This window comes from Hemiscyllium ocellatum, chromosome 1, assembly GCF_020745735.1.
Source record: "Hemiscyllium ocellatum isolate sHemOce1 chromosome 1, sHemOce1.pat.X.cur, whole genome shotgun sequence".
Classification (NCBI taxonomy): Eukaryota; Metazoa; Chordata; class Chondrichthyes; order Orectolobiformes; family Hemiscylliidae; genus Hemiscyllium; species Hemiscyllium ocellatum.
Window position 1 is genome coordinate 163,143,271 of NC_083401.1, and position 15,941 is coordinate 163,159,211.

Consider the following 15,941-nt stretch of genomic DNA (forward strand, 5'->3'; position numbering starts at 1 on the left):
ATCCCATCCTGCCCAGGGACTTATCTATTTTCACACTCTGCAGGATTTCTAATATCTCTTCCTTGTGAACCTCAATCCCACCTAGTCTAGTAGCCTGTATCTCAGTATTCTCCTCGACAACAATGTAATTCTCTAGAGTGAATACTGTCGAAAAGTATTCATTTAGAGCTTCCCCCATCTCCTCTGACTCCACACACAACTTCCCACTACTATTGTTGATTGGCCCTAATCTTACTCTTGTCATTCTTTTATTCCTTAAATACCTATAGAAAGATTTAGGGTTTACCCTGATCCTATCCGCCAACAACTTCTCATGTCTCCTCATGGCTCTTCTGAGCTCTCTCTTTAGGTCTTTCCTGGTTACTTTGTAACCCTCAAGTGTCCTAACTGAGCCTTCACATCTCATCCTAACATAAGCCTTCTTCTTCCTCTTGAGCAGAGATTCCAATTCCTTCGTAAACCATGTCTCCCGTACTCCACAGCTTCCTCCCTGCCTGACAGGTACATACTTAGCTAGGACACACAGGAGCTTTTCCTTGAATAAGCTCCGCATTTCTAATGTGCCTATCCCCTGCAGTTTCCTTTCCCAGCTATGCTTCTTAAACCTTGCCTAATAGCATTATAATTGCCTTTCCCTCAGCTTTAACCCTTGCTCAGTGGTATACTCCGATCTCTTTCTATCACAAAAGTAAACATAACAGAATTGTGATCGCTATCACTAAAGTGCTCACCTACTTCCAAGTCTAACACCTGGCCGGGCTCATTACCCAGTACCAAATCTAATGTAGCTTCACCCCTTGTTGGCGTGTCTACATACTGTGTCAGGAAGCTCTCCTGCACACACTGGACAAAAACTGACCCATCTATAGTACTCGTACTGTAATGTTCCCAGTCAGTATTTGGAAAGTTGAAGTCCCCCATGACAACTACCCTGTTTCTCTCACTCCTATCGAGAATCACCTTTGCTATCCTTTCCTTTACACCTCTGGAACTATTTGGAGGCCTCTATAAAACTCCCAACAGGGTGACCTCTCCTTTCCTGTTTCTAACTTCAGCCCATACTACCTCAGTTGATGAGTCCCCAAACATCCTTTCTGCAACTGTAATACTGTCCTTGACCAACAATGCCACACTTCCCCCTCTTTTACCATCTTCTCTGTTCTTACTGAAACATCTAAATCCTGGAACCTGCAACAACCATTCCTGTCCCTGCTCTAACCATGTCTCCGAAATGGCCACAACATCGAAGTCCCAGGTACCAACCCAACCTGATGGGCTCATTCCTCAATATCAGTATAGTATGGCCCCTTCCCTCGTTGGACTATTACATATTACTTTAAGAAAACCTCCTGAACGCATGTAACAAACATCGTGCCCGTCCAAGCTCTTGGCACATAGTCATAGTCAGTATAGGGGAACTTAAAATCATCCACCACAACAATTCAATTGTTTTTACATGGGCAGATTATGGAAGAATGTATCTGTTTCTCTATCACCTGCTGGTTGTTGAGAGGCCTGCAGTACAATCTGATCAAAGTGACCCTTCCTACACCTGAGCTTGACCCATATGACCTGGCTGGATAAGCCCTCCGAGGTGTCCTCCCTCAGTACTCCTGTGATACTTTCCCTCATCAGAAACACAACTCTCCTATCTCTTTTGCACCCTATCTCACCTGAAATATCTAAACCCCAGAACATTAAAAACATCGACTGTTCACTCCCAAAGTCAATACTACCTGTAACTTCCAATGCAACAGTTGCAATGTTTAACCATCTGCACTTCATGATAGATTTAACTTTTTTTTTAAACTTTTAGTTTTTTGGACTCGCTTCTTATTTCTCATATTGCAATGTGTTCTGCTAATTTTTATAACGTTTAATAATAATTCATAAAATCACTCTTTTTGTTAGTTCAAGAAAGTCTGGTTAAATTGGATTCTTTTAAAATATGAACAAATGTTGATCTGGAAAAAGTAACAGTGTACACCTGGAAAAGGGACTTTTCAAATTAGCCTTGTTGCAACCAACCATTGGGGTAAGTGAAGAAAGAAGGGGAGCCAGTTCATCTCTCTCCACCTGGGAGCTCAGTGTTGAGTATTCAATCTAGTACTGTAATGATTTATAACTGTGCCTGAGTCCGGTCATAACACCATAAGCAACCAGTATTTGTAAACTGTAGTCAAAAAAACATGTCACTTAAGAAAACTGAAACCAGAGTTTTATATATTCTCTAAAAAGCTGGTGCCTAACCTGACTTGTAGTCTTACACAAGATAAAGGTTTGATTATTATGCAACCATTTCTGAAAATTATAGAGTTTAAAAAAAAAAGTGGTACAGTTAGATTAAATATTGATATGGATAAAAAATACTTATAAAAATGAAAGTAGTACTAGTCTCTGTTAACTTTGCATGTTTGGCTTGCATGAAGATTTCACTTTTTGAAATGGAATGTTTGAAAACCGGAGGTCAGAAATTAGTGGCCACAATGGCTTCTATAGTTGAATACTTGGAGTTTTCTTCCAAAGGTGGATTGAGCAGAGGAAATTCTGTGAGGGAGTGAAGGCTTCCCTTATTTCACTTCCACAGCATGCAGGTTATGGTTCTTCTTAGACTGGTTCAATAAAACAGCCCTTTACTTGGTTTGCCTTCCTCTGTCTCCCTGTTGAGAACCCTCTCAATGTTTCTTCTTTCAATTCTATTCAGAACAGTGACTCAAAGCAAAATGCCACAAACAAAACTACGAAATCAGAACTGCTTAATTATTTCAAAGGAAACAAAAGGGTTGATAGGGATAAATTATTTCCATTGATTGGGGAATCTAAGGCTATTAGAGTCAGATCTTTCTGGAATGAAATGCTTCTCCTCACAAAAGATGCTTGAAGTTGGAATTTGCCTGCAAGTGGTCAGCATGGGCACTCGTGGTTCGCACTGCTGCCTCACAGCAGTAGGGACCCGGGTTCAATTACACCCTTGGGTAACTATCTGCAGAGTTTGCACATTCTCCTCGCGAATGCATGGATGTCTTCTGGGTGCTTGGTTTCCTCCCTATTCCTGAAGAAGAGCTCATGCCCGAAACGTCGATTCTCCTGCTCTTTGGATTCTGCCTGACCTGCTGCGCTTTTCCAGCAACACATTTTCAGCTCTGATCTCCAGCATCTGCAGTCCTCACTTTTTCCTCCCACAAGCCAAAGATGCACAGGTTAGGTGGATTGGTCATACTAAATTGCCCTAGTGTTCAGGATGTGTAAGTAAAGTGCATTAGTCAGGAGGAAATGTAGACTAATAGGGTAGGGGAATGGATCTGGGTGGGTTACTCTTCGGAGGGTCAGTGTGAACTTGTTGGGGCAAAAAGCCCGTTTCCACACTATAGGGATTGTATGATTCTATAGTGATTAATGCTAAATGAGTTATCCCATTTTAATTCTAATATTGGTAGATTTTTGTTACCCAAAGGTATTAAAAACAAAATGGAATAAAGGCTGGTAAATGAATTTAGGTTGCAGATGAGATTGACTGGTTCAGGACCCAGTAATAGTGCTCACTGAATGGTGGAACAAATCTAGAGAATGAAATGGCCTACTCCTTTTCTATGTTTCAATGTGAAGGGATTGCTCTCATAGCCAGTCACAAAGAAGATTGTCCACAAGACTGAAGAGACTTTATAGCATCAATTTCCCCCATTATGACACTGATTTCATTTTGACATCTTACAGGAACAGCTGAGCAGCTGCTAAGATTAAATGATTCTCAAACAGAGTAAACCAAGAAGTGAAAGTCACTGACGATTATTCACTTTTTAATCATGTACCAGATAGCAAAAAAACCAATAAGTGAATAGAGATTTATAGCGCAGCCATACAAAATCGGTCCATGATGCCCATGCCAGGATTAAGGTCAAAACTAAAGTATCAAAAAAAAATGTGTTTAATGTTGGAATGAAGGGGTTCACTTTCTTAATTCAGAAGTAATTCAGGGAAAGGATTTACTTTGTGTAGGAGTCAGAGCCTTGACTAGGCCCTGAATCAGTCTCTCTGCAATTGATATGGAACCAGGATACCTGTTCAAGTATTGTTGCAGACAAGAACCAATTAGTGGTTTTCTAGGCTAATAGGAGCACTAGGTTGCAGCATAGGATAAAAATCAAAGAGGGCACATCAACATGAAGGTGTCTCATCAACAATAATTTTAAAATTTCCATTAACAAGAAACAACAATCCAATATAGTGAGAGGGTGGGGAGGAGTTGGAGGAGAACTCCTCCACTGGACAGTCTTTGGTAGCACCTGCACTGAAGCATGTACCTGCCATAAGCTGCATTTGGAAAGGAAATTGGTGCACATTTGTTTAAAGGATTATTTTCCCTATAAGTTTATGACCAAATACTCTAATATTTAGTCAAGTACTCTGCAAAGAATATAACATCTCACGGGCAAAGAATAATGTTAAATTTTATGAATAGTAATTTTGACAATGATAAATTGTTGACTTGAATTTTTAGTATCAGCAGCTGAATATTTGGTGTACTGCCATATCCAGGTGATCATCTTGGAAGGGCAAAATTCAAATGAATTCAAATGATAAGCAGACTAAAGCGGCAGTTATTAAAATGTTACATGCAGTATATTTTGTTGATTCTAGGCTTATTGAATAAGCTTTTAAATGAAGGATTTAAGCTGAGTTGAAGGATTTAGTTCAAGTTTAGAAAAGAGGCACTGGCTTTCTTTAAAGAGAAAGAGAGCAGATGGTATTACAACAAAAAAGAAAAAAAAATTCTGACCCTGACTCTGACCCCTGTGATTACCCTTAACCCAAGTCTGAATCAGTGAATATGTAGAGGAAAATGGCAATTACCTGTTTCAGTGGAGTAAACACGGAAACTCTTATCCCAGAAGCCACATACCAGAATGAAGCGGTTATCAGCAGTGATCACGAAGCACTGGGAATTGACCTGAATGCTTTGATCCAAGAGGTCAGTAATTTGCCTTCTGTGCATTCCAGTGTTATTAGCTAGAAGTAAAAAAAAATGAAACAGCATTAGAATTCTAACATCAGGAAGAGAAATATATGGTACACCTTGGGAAATGTTATACTACTGTAATTTAGACTTCCGAACAGCAGGATCATAAAACCAAGAACTGATCTTCTTAATGATGAAATCTTGGCATCAGTTCAATATTTTTCACCAGCCAATCCAATAAAGAACTCGACTGTTATTATGAAAATTTCTTCTGCGATGCAGCCAACACATTATGAGGGCACCAATTTATCATAACCAAGCTCATTCACACTCATCAACAAGTCGGTGTGATGAAAAGATCCAATATTATCCTGACAGTACTTCATGCGCATTCTCAATCGCACATTATTACAGCATCCATATTAATTTTCACTGACACTGGTTCTATCCCTGTACAAATTAGGCAAACCAACGAGGGAGAGTTGATGAAATACCAGCAAATCCACAGCTCATTGCATTCCAATTTGCATGCAAATGGTTTATCAAGAAAATTCCATTCTCAACCACTATGAGTGAAAAACAACAGTAATCTTCACTTCAGACAACTACACAGGATGTAATGAATTGCAGAAAGGAAAGCTGACAGACCTATCAGAGGATCGATTTCAACTGGCAGCTGGTATGGCTGTTCCTGCATAGCTCCATGAAGCCCTAAAATTGTAGATAAATAAGTAAATTAGATGTTGCACATGCTGCTCTGTAAAAAGGAAAAAAAGTTCTATATTGCTTTCTCTTTTCTTCACAACTGCTTTGTAGTTGACATGTATTGGCTGTTGTGATTTTGGTATGTTACAATGATGAAGAATCTATTATTCTCTCAAAAGTATGAAACATTATATCTTTTCAAAACACTCTTTCGAATGGTTTCAAAATATTTGAGATCATCTGATCCTGATAAAATAATTTTCTTGCTTTTGAAGGGGTAACCTCACCTGGTCCCCTATTTTACTGGGAGTTATCACAGTGAGGAACATTATAAAGTTCCAAAAATTTAACATAAAATACTTTAAAATAATTCAGATTATATTTCACTGAGAATTAAAATATCATCTGGATTTTTCTAATACCATCATTTCAATCAAATGCTAGTACATTCAAAGAGTTAACAAAATATTTAATCATTACTGATGCCAGAACACCTCAACACACACAGGACATGCAAAAAATAGCAAACCTAGGTTTTGTCAATAATGTCTCTACACTCACCGGTAACATTATGCCACTTGTTCACAGCAAACAGCCTGCTAGCAGTTACTGTGATAATGGCAGGTACAGCCAAGCCCAGCTGAGTGTTGGCAGCAACGTGGGTGACTGGGGAGTTAGATGGGAACTTGAGTACCATGATGACATCCTGCTGCATCTGGTCTGTGAACATCAGAGGAGTCTGCAGGAGGAGATACTATTCAGTGGCAAAACCCCAAATCAAAAACAAATAAAATCAAAAAAGGTGATGGGAAAGAGAAGAAAGCAAGAGGAAGAATGACAAATAGGAAGAAATAGGTTAGCAGCAGGAAGCAGAGTATGGGTGCATCTAAAGTGAAGGGGGAATATAAATCTTACAAGTATTTGGGACTGAAGTTCTAAATATTATAAAATAATACATTGAGAGAAAAGCTTCAAGTATTTTAAATACAGAAGAAATTTTATTCAGTGCAGAGAATAGAGTTGGGTAAATTTAGAAACATAAAAGTGTAAACAAACTTCTAAAATTTTTGTGATGGAAAGGGCATTTATTTACATACATTGCAAACAATAAACTAACATTGGTGAAAATTAAAGCGGAGATTTGAGTTGTGGAAGAAAAAAAAAGACATTTCAGACAGAGAAGAAACTGAAAATAAATTCAAGCCATCAGTGAAGAATAATGGGTTAAGACTTTAGACAAAGAGTAAAATACATAAAAATACGTGTATATGTAATACTGAAACATCTTAAAACATTTCACACACAATTACAGTCAGGTGAAACAGCAAATTACTCCACTTCATAGAAAACTACAACTGGTAAACAGTCACTCTGAAGACATAAACAAGAAATTGAATTCAACCGGATGTCATCGGAAGACAAAGTAAAGGAAGAATCATCACAACCCATACTTGCATTGTTAAAGCAGGAATTCGATTTTTGGAGCATTAAGAAAGGACCAAAAATAATGTTGATAATAAGCTTCAGTGACACCCTTCTGTGAGAGTGGCTAAAAGCCAATCAATATTATGAGTTAATCCTCCCCAGACACTCATTCAATTAAAGGTGTCAGTAATGCCTCATCTGATGCAGCCTCAATTAAATCCAACTATCTGATCCACTGAAAGCACTAGGGGATAGGCCAACAGAAACCTCAGCAGACAAATATGCATTGTACGTTTGTCTACTAATTACCACACCTGGTATAAATTACCACTGATGCACAGTGCACAGCATGACACAACCTTATTTTCTAAAATCTGTGTCTCATTTTGAAAGCTAATTTGCTTGGTGAAACTCAATGAATTTTTATCAGGTGATTTAAAGAATAAAGGGAAACTATAATTTTGACAGGAGGAAAGCACCCCATCCTTAGTTATTCTGGTAAAGTCTTTAACTCCATTCCAGCATCAAATACAACATGCTTTGTTCTCTTCTCTCCACATTTGCTAGCTGATAGGTTGATGTTTCTCTACTACGCTGCTCTAGTTTTGCATTATTACATTGTAAAAGAACAGCCAAGGGTTACGTGTCTTGATTCTCCTAAATGACCTCTGGTAGTTTGGATATATCAGAAAGTCATTATGTGGAAGTTGGGCCTGCATTCAACCACTTGCATGGCACACAGGACTAATAAATGTGCTTTGCCATCCAGTCTCCTCTTTCATAAAAGGAGCGGGAGCATTAGAGATAAAACATTTAGTATTATTATTCTTACATAACCAATCTGCCTACAGTATCATACAAAGCCTATTGAAGTTCCCAGGTATGATCTATATTTGCATGCCTTAGCTAATCATTGTAGGACCAATATTGTTCCCCTTAGTGTTCTATGGTTAACTTCTGGTCACTTCTATTACCTATATTTTCAAATAACTTAAAACAAAACTACATTTGGTATCACCTCTTACATGTGTAGAAGCAAAACGTTCCTTGTACCTGATGCTGAGAAAATGCCAAGGTTAAAACCACAGATATTTTACCATGTCAAGACTAAATGCAAGTCTACTTTATATCTAACTTTTGAATGTAAATTGCTTTCCACAAACCCTGCACACTTTCACCTTTGAAGCTCATGCCTAATACCAAGGTATATGCTTATTAGCAATGGTGGACCACTGGCACTTTATTAAAGTACTTGTTCTTATGTTTGAGCACAAGAAGGAGATAGTGTTTGCAAGATTTGAGGCCACCACAATCAAGCCTTGTCTGTCCTTCCATAGCATTCCAGCGGAGGTCCCTGGATAGCGACCAGTCGTCAAGTTCCACCACACTCTAACCTTAGGACACTAAGGGAAACAATATTGGCCTTACAGTACTTAGCTAAAGCATGCAAACATAGATCATACCTGGAAACTTCAGTAGGCTTGGTTTGATATCATACTGGCAGATGTAATATACTTACCAAGACAGGTGAAGAATTAAGAGCAACAACATACTACATATAAAATCATTCAAAATACATATCAGATAAATCCAAGAAACATAGCATGATTTCTAACATTTCATCACATAAGTACACTACTCAGCATCTAGCCTATAACAATGTAATGACAATAAATTATTGGAGCTTTTGTTAACACAGAAGTTTCAGTTAACATACATCTAATTTAATAAAATATACAGTAGTAGGCCACATCAGAGTTCCTCTTAATAGCTTGTAATAATTAGAAAGATATTCAAGTGCAAAGCAGCACAAATGAGTTTAGCATGAGGGCAGTTGGACAGTTCTTCAAAGTAGGCAACACCAACCCCACATTTGGAATTAGATTTAAGGAGCAGCTGGACATGCCTGGTTACTAGGGTATAATATACTTACCACTTGCATGGCAGAGCTTCTGGGAGGATGTGGCTCTATTAAAAGTTGAGAAGGAGTTTGACCAAAGCTACGAATTTGAGCTTCAACCGCCTGCAGGAAAGACACAAGCATATGATAAAAGTGCTGATCATAGGCATTAGTAACTAAATGGTCACCTGAAAATGTCATGCAACACGTCTGGATTACATCATACTGAAAATCAAGCCCGTATGTTCCCTCTGGTTGGGAGCTTGGCACTAACACCTAGGATTATCTCATCACTTAACTGTACATGTTATTTCCACGAAACACTCTTAAAACATTCTCATTCCCACTCCCCCACCCCCCATTTGATAAGAAACAGAAACTGGCTGTTACAGCCATAATTCTGACCTTGCCTTTGTTTTGTCTCTCAGAGTGTACTGCCTCCTGGTTTTGCATTTCTTAGTAAATAAGAGCAGAACTAAGCTTAAACATATATTAGCATTTTCTATGCCAGATGGCTGATTGAATATAACTGAGTGTGGCAACAGTGAAATACAGAATGGTTCATCAGTAGTGACTTTCCTGCTCAATAAGATGCAAATGTAAACAAAGGAGCTTTTTTGTACTCTGTTCAATATCTTCATCTATTCATATTTCCAGTGGTTTATTATACATTTCAAATATGACATTTATTTTCAGGATGTTTAATAATCCCTTTCAGTCCTGAAAATTATTCTGCCTTGATCAAATTGCATGCTTTTTCTGGCTGGAACATTTGCAATTTTTTTAATGTTATTGAATGACATGAGCAAAATATGTTGATTTCAAGAACAGAATTCCTTGAACAAATTAAAACAATTACAAAACAGTGTGTTTTTAATCTTGATCTAGAAATATGATTGCAGTGTGTAAAGTGTTTCACCTTAAATTCTACAGACATATTAACCACACAGAACAGGCATACTCTTCCCTAAGTCTACCATTTTTCTTTTAAAAAATGAGGATATGGTATAAAGAAAAAAGGCTGAATCTTATGCTGAATTTATGCAAGGATTTTCCCTGTGAGCCCCAGCTGGCTTTGTTGTATTATCTTTCCAAACTTGTTTATTATCGAGGTCCCACACGTGGTTCTCCTCTCATCTTATTCTCCCACAAGTAGAATTACTGGTCATTGCAGACCCTCCTGGATTCCTGGTGCTGGCACCATCTTTAAAGCCTTGCTGTGCATATGGTAACTCTAGTATTCTCCAGCTGCCCTGCAAATTCTGTTTCATTTCTCCTGGACATACTGGTCAAAGGATAATTGGAACCTTGTTTTGCTGACATGGATCTGGGAGTCCTGCTGGATGGGAGGTCTGTGCAGTCACTGCCCATTTAATGTGCCATGAAATATTGGTGACTCCTCCAGTGATGTCAAAAGCAGCAGATCTGGAGGAGCAAGTGGCAAGTTAGAGTTGCCAGGTACCCATTCTATTTTCAAATTGAGAATTATTGCTGTCCAGTTTCTATCCAGAGAAGGGAGAATAGGAAACTGTACATTAATGAGGTGACACAATGTAGTGCACGCTAATACATGCAAGTAGGCACCATACTGATCTCTTGTGAGAATCAGGTCTTGCCATTCAATACTTGGAAGGAAAATCTGACATTTTGCTCTTGATGGCATGTAGCTTCTCACTGCAAACCTCCCATGATTCTCACAACTTACTCACTAATGCCCATATCATCCAGTATCTGAGAGGATTCTGCTCCTAGTCCAGATTGCAAAGTTGTCTTCATGTACTCAATTTTAGTTTAAAGAGAATAAAATTAAGAAATGCTCCTCAATATTTTGGATGATAGTAAAGCTTCTTTTGAATTCCACCCACCCCCCCCTCCCCCAACCCCTGCCAACCAAAATTAAATCAAAGGATTTATGCAAAGGGTTTACCTTTCTTCAAATATTCAGACATATGTATTTTAAAAAAAACTCGACTACTGCTGAAATTCCACACGTTGATTGAATTTCACTCTATATTGATCATGTTAAGTTGTTTGTTTCAGGAATACAAACTACTCCTGCTTCTTTGTGACTATGATAAAGCTGAACTATACCCTATCCTGACGCCCTATTAACTGACCTGCTGCTTTTGACATCACTGACCATATCACTGTTCCTGACATACTTCCACTGACACCAGGCTGCGTGACATTGCACTCACCTGGTTGTGTTCTTCTCAATTTAATCACTTTCAGTGTCTCAATTGCTTCTCAAGCAATGGTTTTTCTTCCTGCTTTTGTACTATTATCTATGGTCCTTTATGAATCTTGACCCCCTCCAAATTTTATGTATATGCTGCCACCCAGTAACATGATTGGACAAAGCATCAATTTCCAAACGTGTGCTGATGACACCTAGGTCAATCTCATCACCACCTCTGTTGATGCCGCCAGACTCTTGAAATCAGTGCTTCTCAAATATTTTCTCTCCGTGACTCCATTTCAATGCTTGAAAATTGTCATGACTTCTTACAGTAGAGTTGGAGTACAGTTACTGTAATGCCTTGTCAGAACTCCACAATAACCATTGCTGCCTCAAAGCTCACAACCCCAAAATGCCACCTGGAGTCCCAACTCCTACTTTGGAAAGCACTGATCTATGCTATCACATTGCTTGTCCAAAATGCAGCATTGCATGTACAAACTTCTTGAAGTACAATTGTAAATATAAAGCCGACATCTTTAGCCTGTGTCACAAATAACGTGTCCCTAGACTCAATATCATGCCTCACCATAGAAACAGTTTAAGACTCACCCTGATTGTGCATAACTTTGCTGTCATATTAGCCTAAAATGGGCTGCTGGCTCATTCTGATGAAGATGAAGGGCTTATGCCTGAAACGTCGATTTTCCTGCTCCTCAGATAAGACCATAAGACATAGGAGTGGAAGTAAGGCCATTCGGCCCATCGAGTCCACTCCGCCATTCAATCATGGCTGATGGGCATTTCAACTCCACTTACCAGCGTTCTCCCCGTAGCCCTTAAATCCTCGAGACAACAAGAATCTATCAATCTCTGTCTCGAAGACATTTAGCGTCCCGGCCTCCACTGCACTCCGTGGCAATGAATTCCACAGGCCTACCACTCTCTGGCTGAAGAAATGTCTCCGCATTTCTGTTCTGAATTGACCCCCTCTAATTCTAAGGCTGTGTCCACGGGTCCTAGTCTCCTTGCCTAACAGAAACAACTTCCTAGCATCCACCCTTTCCAAGCCATGTATTATCTTGTACGTCTCTATTAAGTCTCCCCTTAATCTTCTAAACTCCAATGAATACAATCCCAGGATCCTCAGCTGTTCCTCATATGTTAGACCTACCATTCCAGGGATCATCCGTGTGAATCTCCGCTGGCCAGTATCTCCTTCCTGAGGTGTGGGGACCAAAACTGGACACAGTACTCCAAATGGGGCCTAACCAGAGCTTTATAAAGTCTCAGTAGCACATCTCTGCTTTTATATTCCAACCCTCTTGAGATAAGTGACAACATTGCATTCGCTTTCTTAATCACGGACTCAACCTGCATGTTTACCTTTATAGAATCCTCGACTAGCACTCCCAGATCCCTTTGTACTTTGGCTTTACTAATTTTCTCACCATTTAGAAAGTAGTCTATGCTTTTATTCTTTTTGCCAAAGTGCAAGACCTCGCATTTGCTCACATTGAATTCCATCAGCCATTTCCTGGACCACTCTCCCAAACTGTCTAGATCCTTCTGTAGCCTCCCCACTTCCTCAGTACTACCTGCCCGTCCACCTAACTTCGTATCATCTGCAAACTTCGCTAGAATGCCCCCAGTCCCTTCATCCAGATCATTAATATATAATGCGAATAGCTGTGGCCCCAACACTGAACCCTGCAGGACACCGCTCGTCACCGGCTGCCATTCCGAAAAAGAACCTTTTATCCCAACTCTCTTCCATCTGTCAGACGGCAAATCCTCAATCCATCCCAGCAGCTCACCTCGAACACCATGGGCCCTCACCTTGCTCAGCAGCCTCCCGTGTGGCACCTTATCAAAGGCCTTTTGAAAGTCTAGATGGACCACATCCACTGGGTTTCCCTGGTCTAACCGATTTGTCATCTCTTCAAAGAATTCCAACAGGTTTGTCAGGCATGACCTCCCTTACTAAATCCATGCTGACTTGTTCTAATCAGACTCTGCTCTTCTAAGAATTTAGAAATCTCATCCTTAATGATGGATTCTAGAATTTTACCAACAACTGAGGTTAAGCTAATTGGCCTATAATTTTCCATCTTTTGTCTTGATCCTTTCTTGAACAAGATGCTGCCTAACCTGCTGTGCTTTTCCAGCACCACATTCTCAACTCTGATCTCCAGCATCTGCAGTCCTCACTTTCTCCCTGCTGACTACACATCCATACCATGAGAAAATCGCCTATTATTACATACATAAACTCTACTTTGCACCTGCTTCAGCTCATTTGCTGCTGCAAGTCTCATCCAAATCTCTGTTATTTGTTGTCTAGACAATTCCTAAGCCTTCCTGGCTTGCCTCCCATTTTCTACCCTGCAAAATTCTGAGGTGATCCAAAACTCTGTATCTTAACCTACGCCAATTTCCATTCACCTACCACTCCAGCTGATAATGACTTCAAATCAGGCAATAACTTGATTTTAAAATCTCTAATTTTCAAATTCCTTCATGGTTCTACATGCCTCATCTCTAATCCTTTCCAGCACTACAACTCTTATTTTCCTTTCATTATGGCCTCTTTATTTAGATCACTACTGACAATTCTAACTTCAGCTGCCAATGGCCTGAAACACTTGAATTTCCTTTCGAAACAATTTCTAGCTTTCGTAACCTTTTCAAGACACTCCCTACAACCTTCTCTCTCACCAGGATTGCACTAAAACATCTCATGTGGATTGGTTGAAAAACCTCATTGTAAGTTGAGCAGAACTACACAGGTCAAAAATGAAGCAACATATAGGTCAAGAGTAGAACTACATAAAGCAAGCAGGAATGGAACCACATAAAGGGAAACCCAAAGGGCAGAGCTATGTAAAATTGGCTGCAAGTGGTGTGAGGCAGTGTTAATTAGGCTGGAAGCACTATAAAGCAGTTGAGAGTGTTGTTGAACTGCGCAGAGCAGAATAATATAACTGCAGGCAGAGAGTGGAGCAGAGTAGCAAAAGGGTCAGGCTGTGAGTAGACCAATGGTGAGTAAATAGAATGGTCAGGAATAGAATGGTGTAAAGCAGGCCAATAATGGAGAAAAGTAAAACAAGCCAGGAGCTGATCGGTGCAAAGTAAAGCAAGCTGTGAATGGAGGGAAGTAAAGCAGGCCAGAACAAAGTGGAGTAAAAGAGTCGAGAATCAGTGCAAAGGGATGTGAAACAGGTCAGGAGCCAGGCAGCATTAAGTTGGGAGCACAGCAGAACTGAGTAAAGCAGATCAATAGTGGAGTGGCTTAGAGGAAGCTGGGACTTGAGTGGAGGAGCACAGACAATATAGGCTAGGATTAAAATAAGTTGTGAACATGAAGTGAATGAAGCAGATATATAGTGCAGATGGGAGGGCTGTGATATTGGGACCAGTTGTGAGGCAGAAAGAACCTATACATGGATTTAAATGGAACCTGGACCAACACTGCTGTGACATCTACAGTGTTTTAACCTATTCTGAGAACCAGGAGGGGAAAAAAATCAAGACAGACGTTGCATAAGGCAGATAGCACTAGAGTCAGAAATAATAACGGGTTAGGTAGCAAAGTAAATTGTAAATTAGAGTTGCATGTGAATATACAGAGTGGAGAAAATAAGATTGATGAGCTGTAGGCTCATATAGCAATGTGGGAATATAACATTGTGGTAAGAATGCTGACCTTGCTCAAAAAAAAACGGAATGTGGAGTTGCTCGTGTTGGACTGGGATAGACAAGGTTAAAAAATCCCACAACACCAAGTTATAATGCAACAGGTTTATTTGGAAGTACAAACGTCTACTTCCAAATACACCTGTTGGACTATAACCTGGTGCTGTGCGATTTTAACAAAAAAAGACAGTACTGAGTTCTAATTATTCCTGGATATAATGTGCTCAGGAAGGATAGAGAGAAGGATATCTTGATCATGGAGAACAGTGTGGTGTTGGAAAGGATAACCCAGAAGAACCATGGTCACAACCTATTGGCTAGAACTGAGAAAACAGGTAGTAGGTTTGCAGATGACATCAAAATTGGTGGTATAATGGACTGTGAAGAAGGTTATCTAAGATTACAAAGAGATCTTGATCAATAGGCACAATGGGCTGAGGAATGGCAGATTAGAGTTTAATTTGGATTAATGCAAGATATTGCATTTGGTAAAGCAAACAAGGGCAGGACTTATATAATTAAAAGTAGGGCCTTAGTTAGATTAGATTAGATTAGATTACTTACAGTGTGGAAACAGGCCCTTCGACCCAACAAGTCCACACTGACCCGCCGAAGCGCAACCCACCCATACCCCTACATTTACGGGCAATTTAGCATCGCCAATTCACCTGAATCCCACACATCTTTGGACTGTGGGAGGAAACCGGAGCACCCAGAGGAAACCCACGCAGACACGGGGAGAACGTGCAAACTCCACACAGTTGCCTGAGACGGGAATTGAACCTGGGTCTCTGGCGCTGTGAGGCAAGTTAGTATGGCAGAACAGAAAGATAGGGGTTCAGGTCCAGATTCTTTGAAGTTTCCATCATATGTAGGGTGGTTAAGAAGGAATTTAGCATGCTTGCCTTCAACGCTCAGACCTTTGTGTATGGGAGTTGGGTGATCACATTGACGTTGTACAGAACGTTGGTGAAGCCTCTTTTGAACTACTGCTTCCACTTCGGGTCGTCCTGTTACAGATATGATATTATTAAGCTGGAGAGGATTCAGAAAAGTTTTACCAGGACGTTGCCGAGAAT

General features: G+C 39.8%; 1 protein-coding gene across 1 annotated transcript in view; it reads right to left on the reverse strand.

The window, feature by feature from the left end:
* lrba (LPS-responsive vesicle trafficking, beach and anchor containing) overlaps nt 1–15,941 on the reverse strand; it is an 866,835-nt gene that overhangs the window by 69,331 nt on the left and 781,563 nt on the right. The window contains exons 49-52 of the mRNA XM_060827381.1: nt 9,021–9,110; nt 6,224–6,401; nt 5,606–5,668; nt 4,852–5,007 (exon numbers count right to left, since the gene is read on the reverse strand). Coding sequence (XP_060683364.1) covers nt 4,852–5,007; nt 5,606–5,668; nt 6,224–6,401; nt 9,021–9,110 — 487 coding nt within the window. The remainder of the gene's footprint in view (nt 1–4,851; nt 5,008–5,605; nt 5,669–6,223; nt 6,402–9,020; nt 9,111–15,941) is intronic.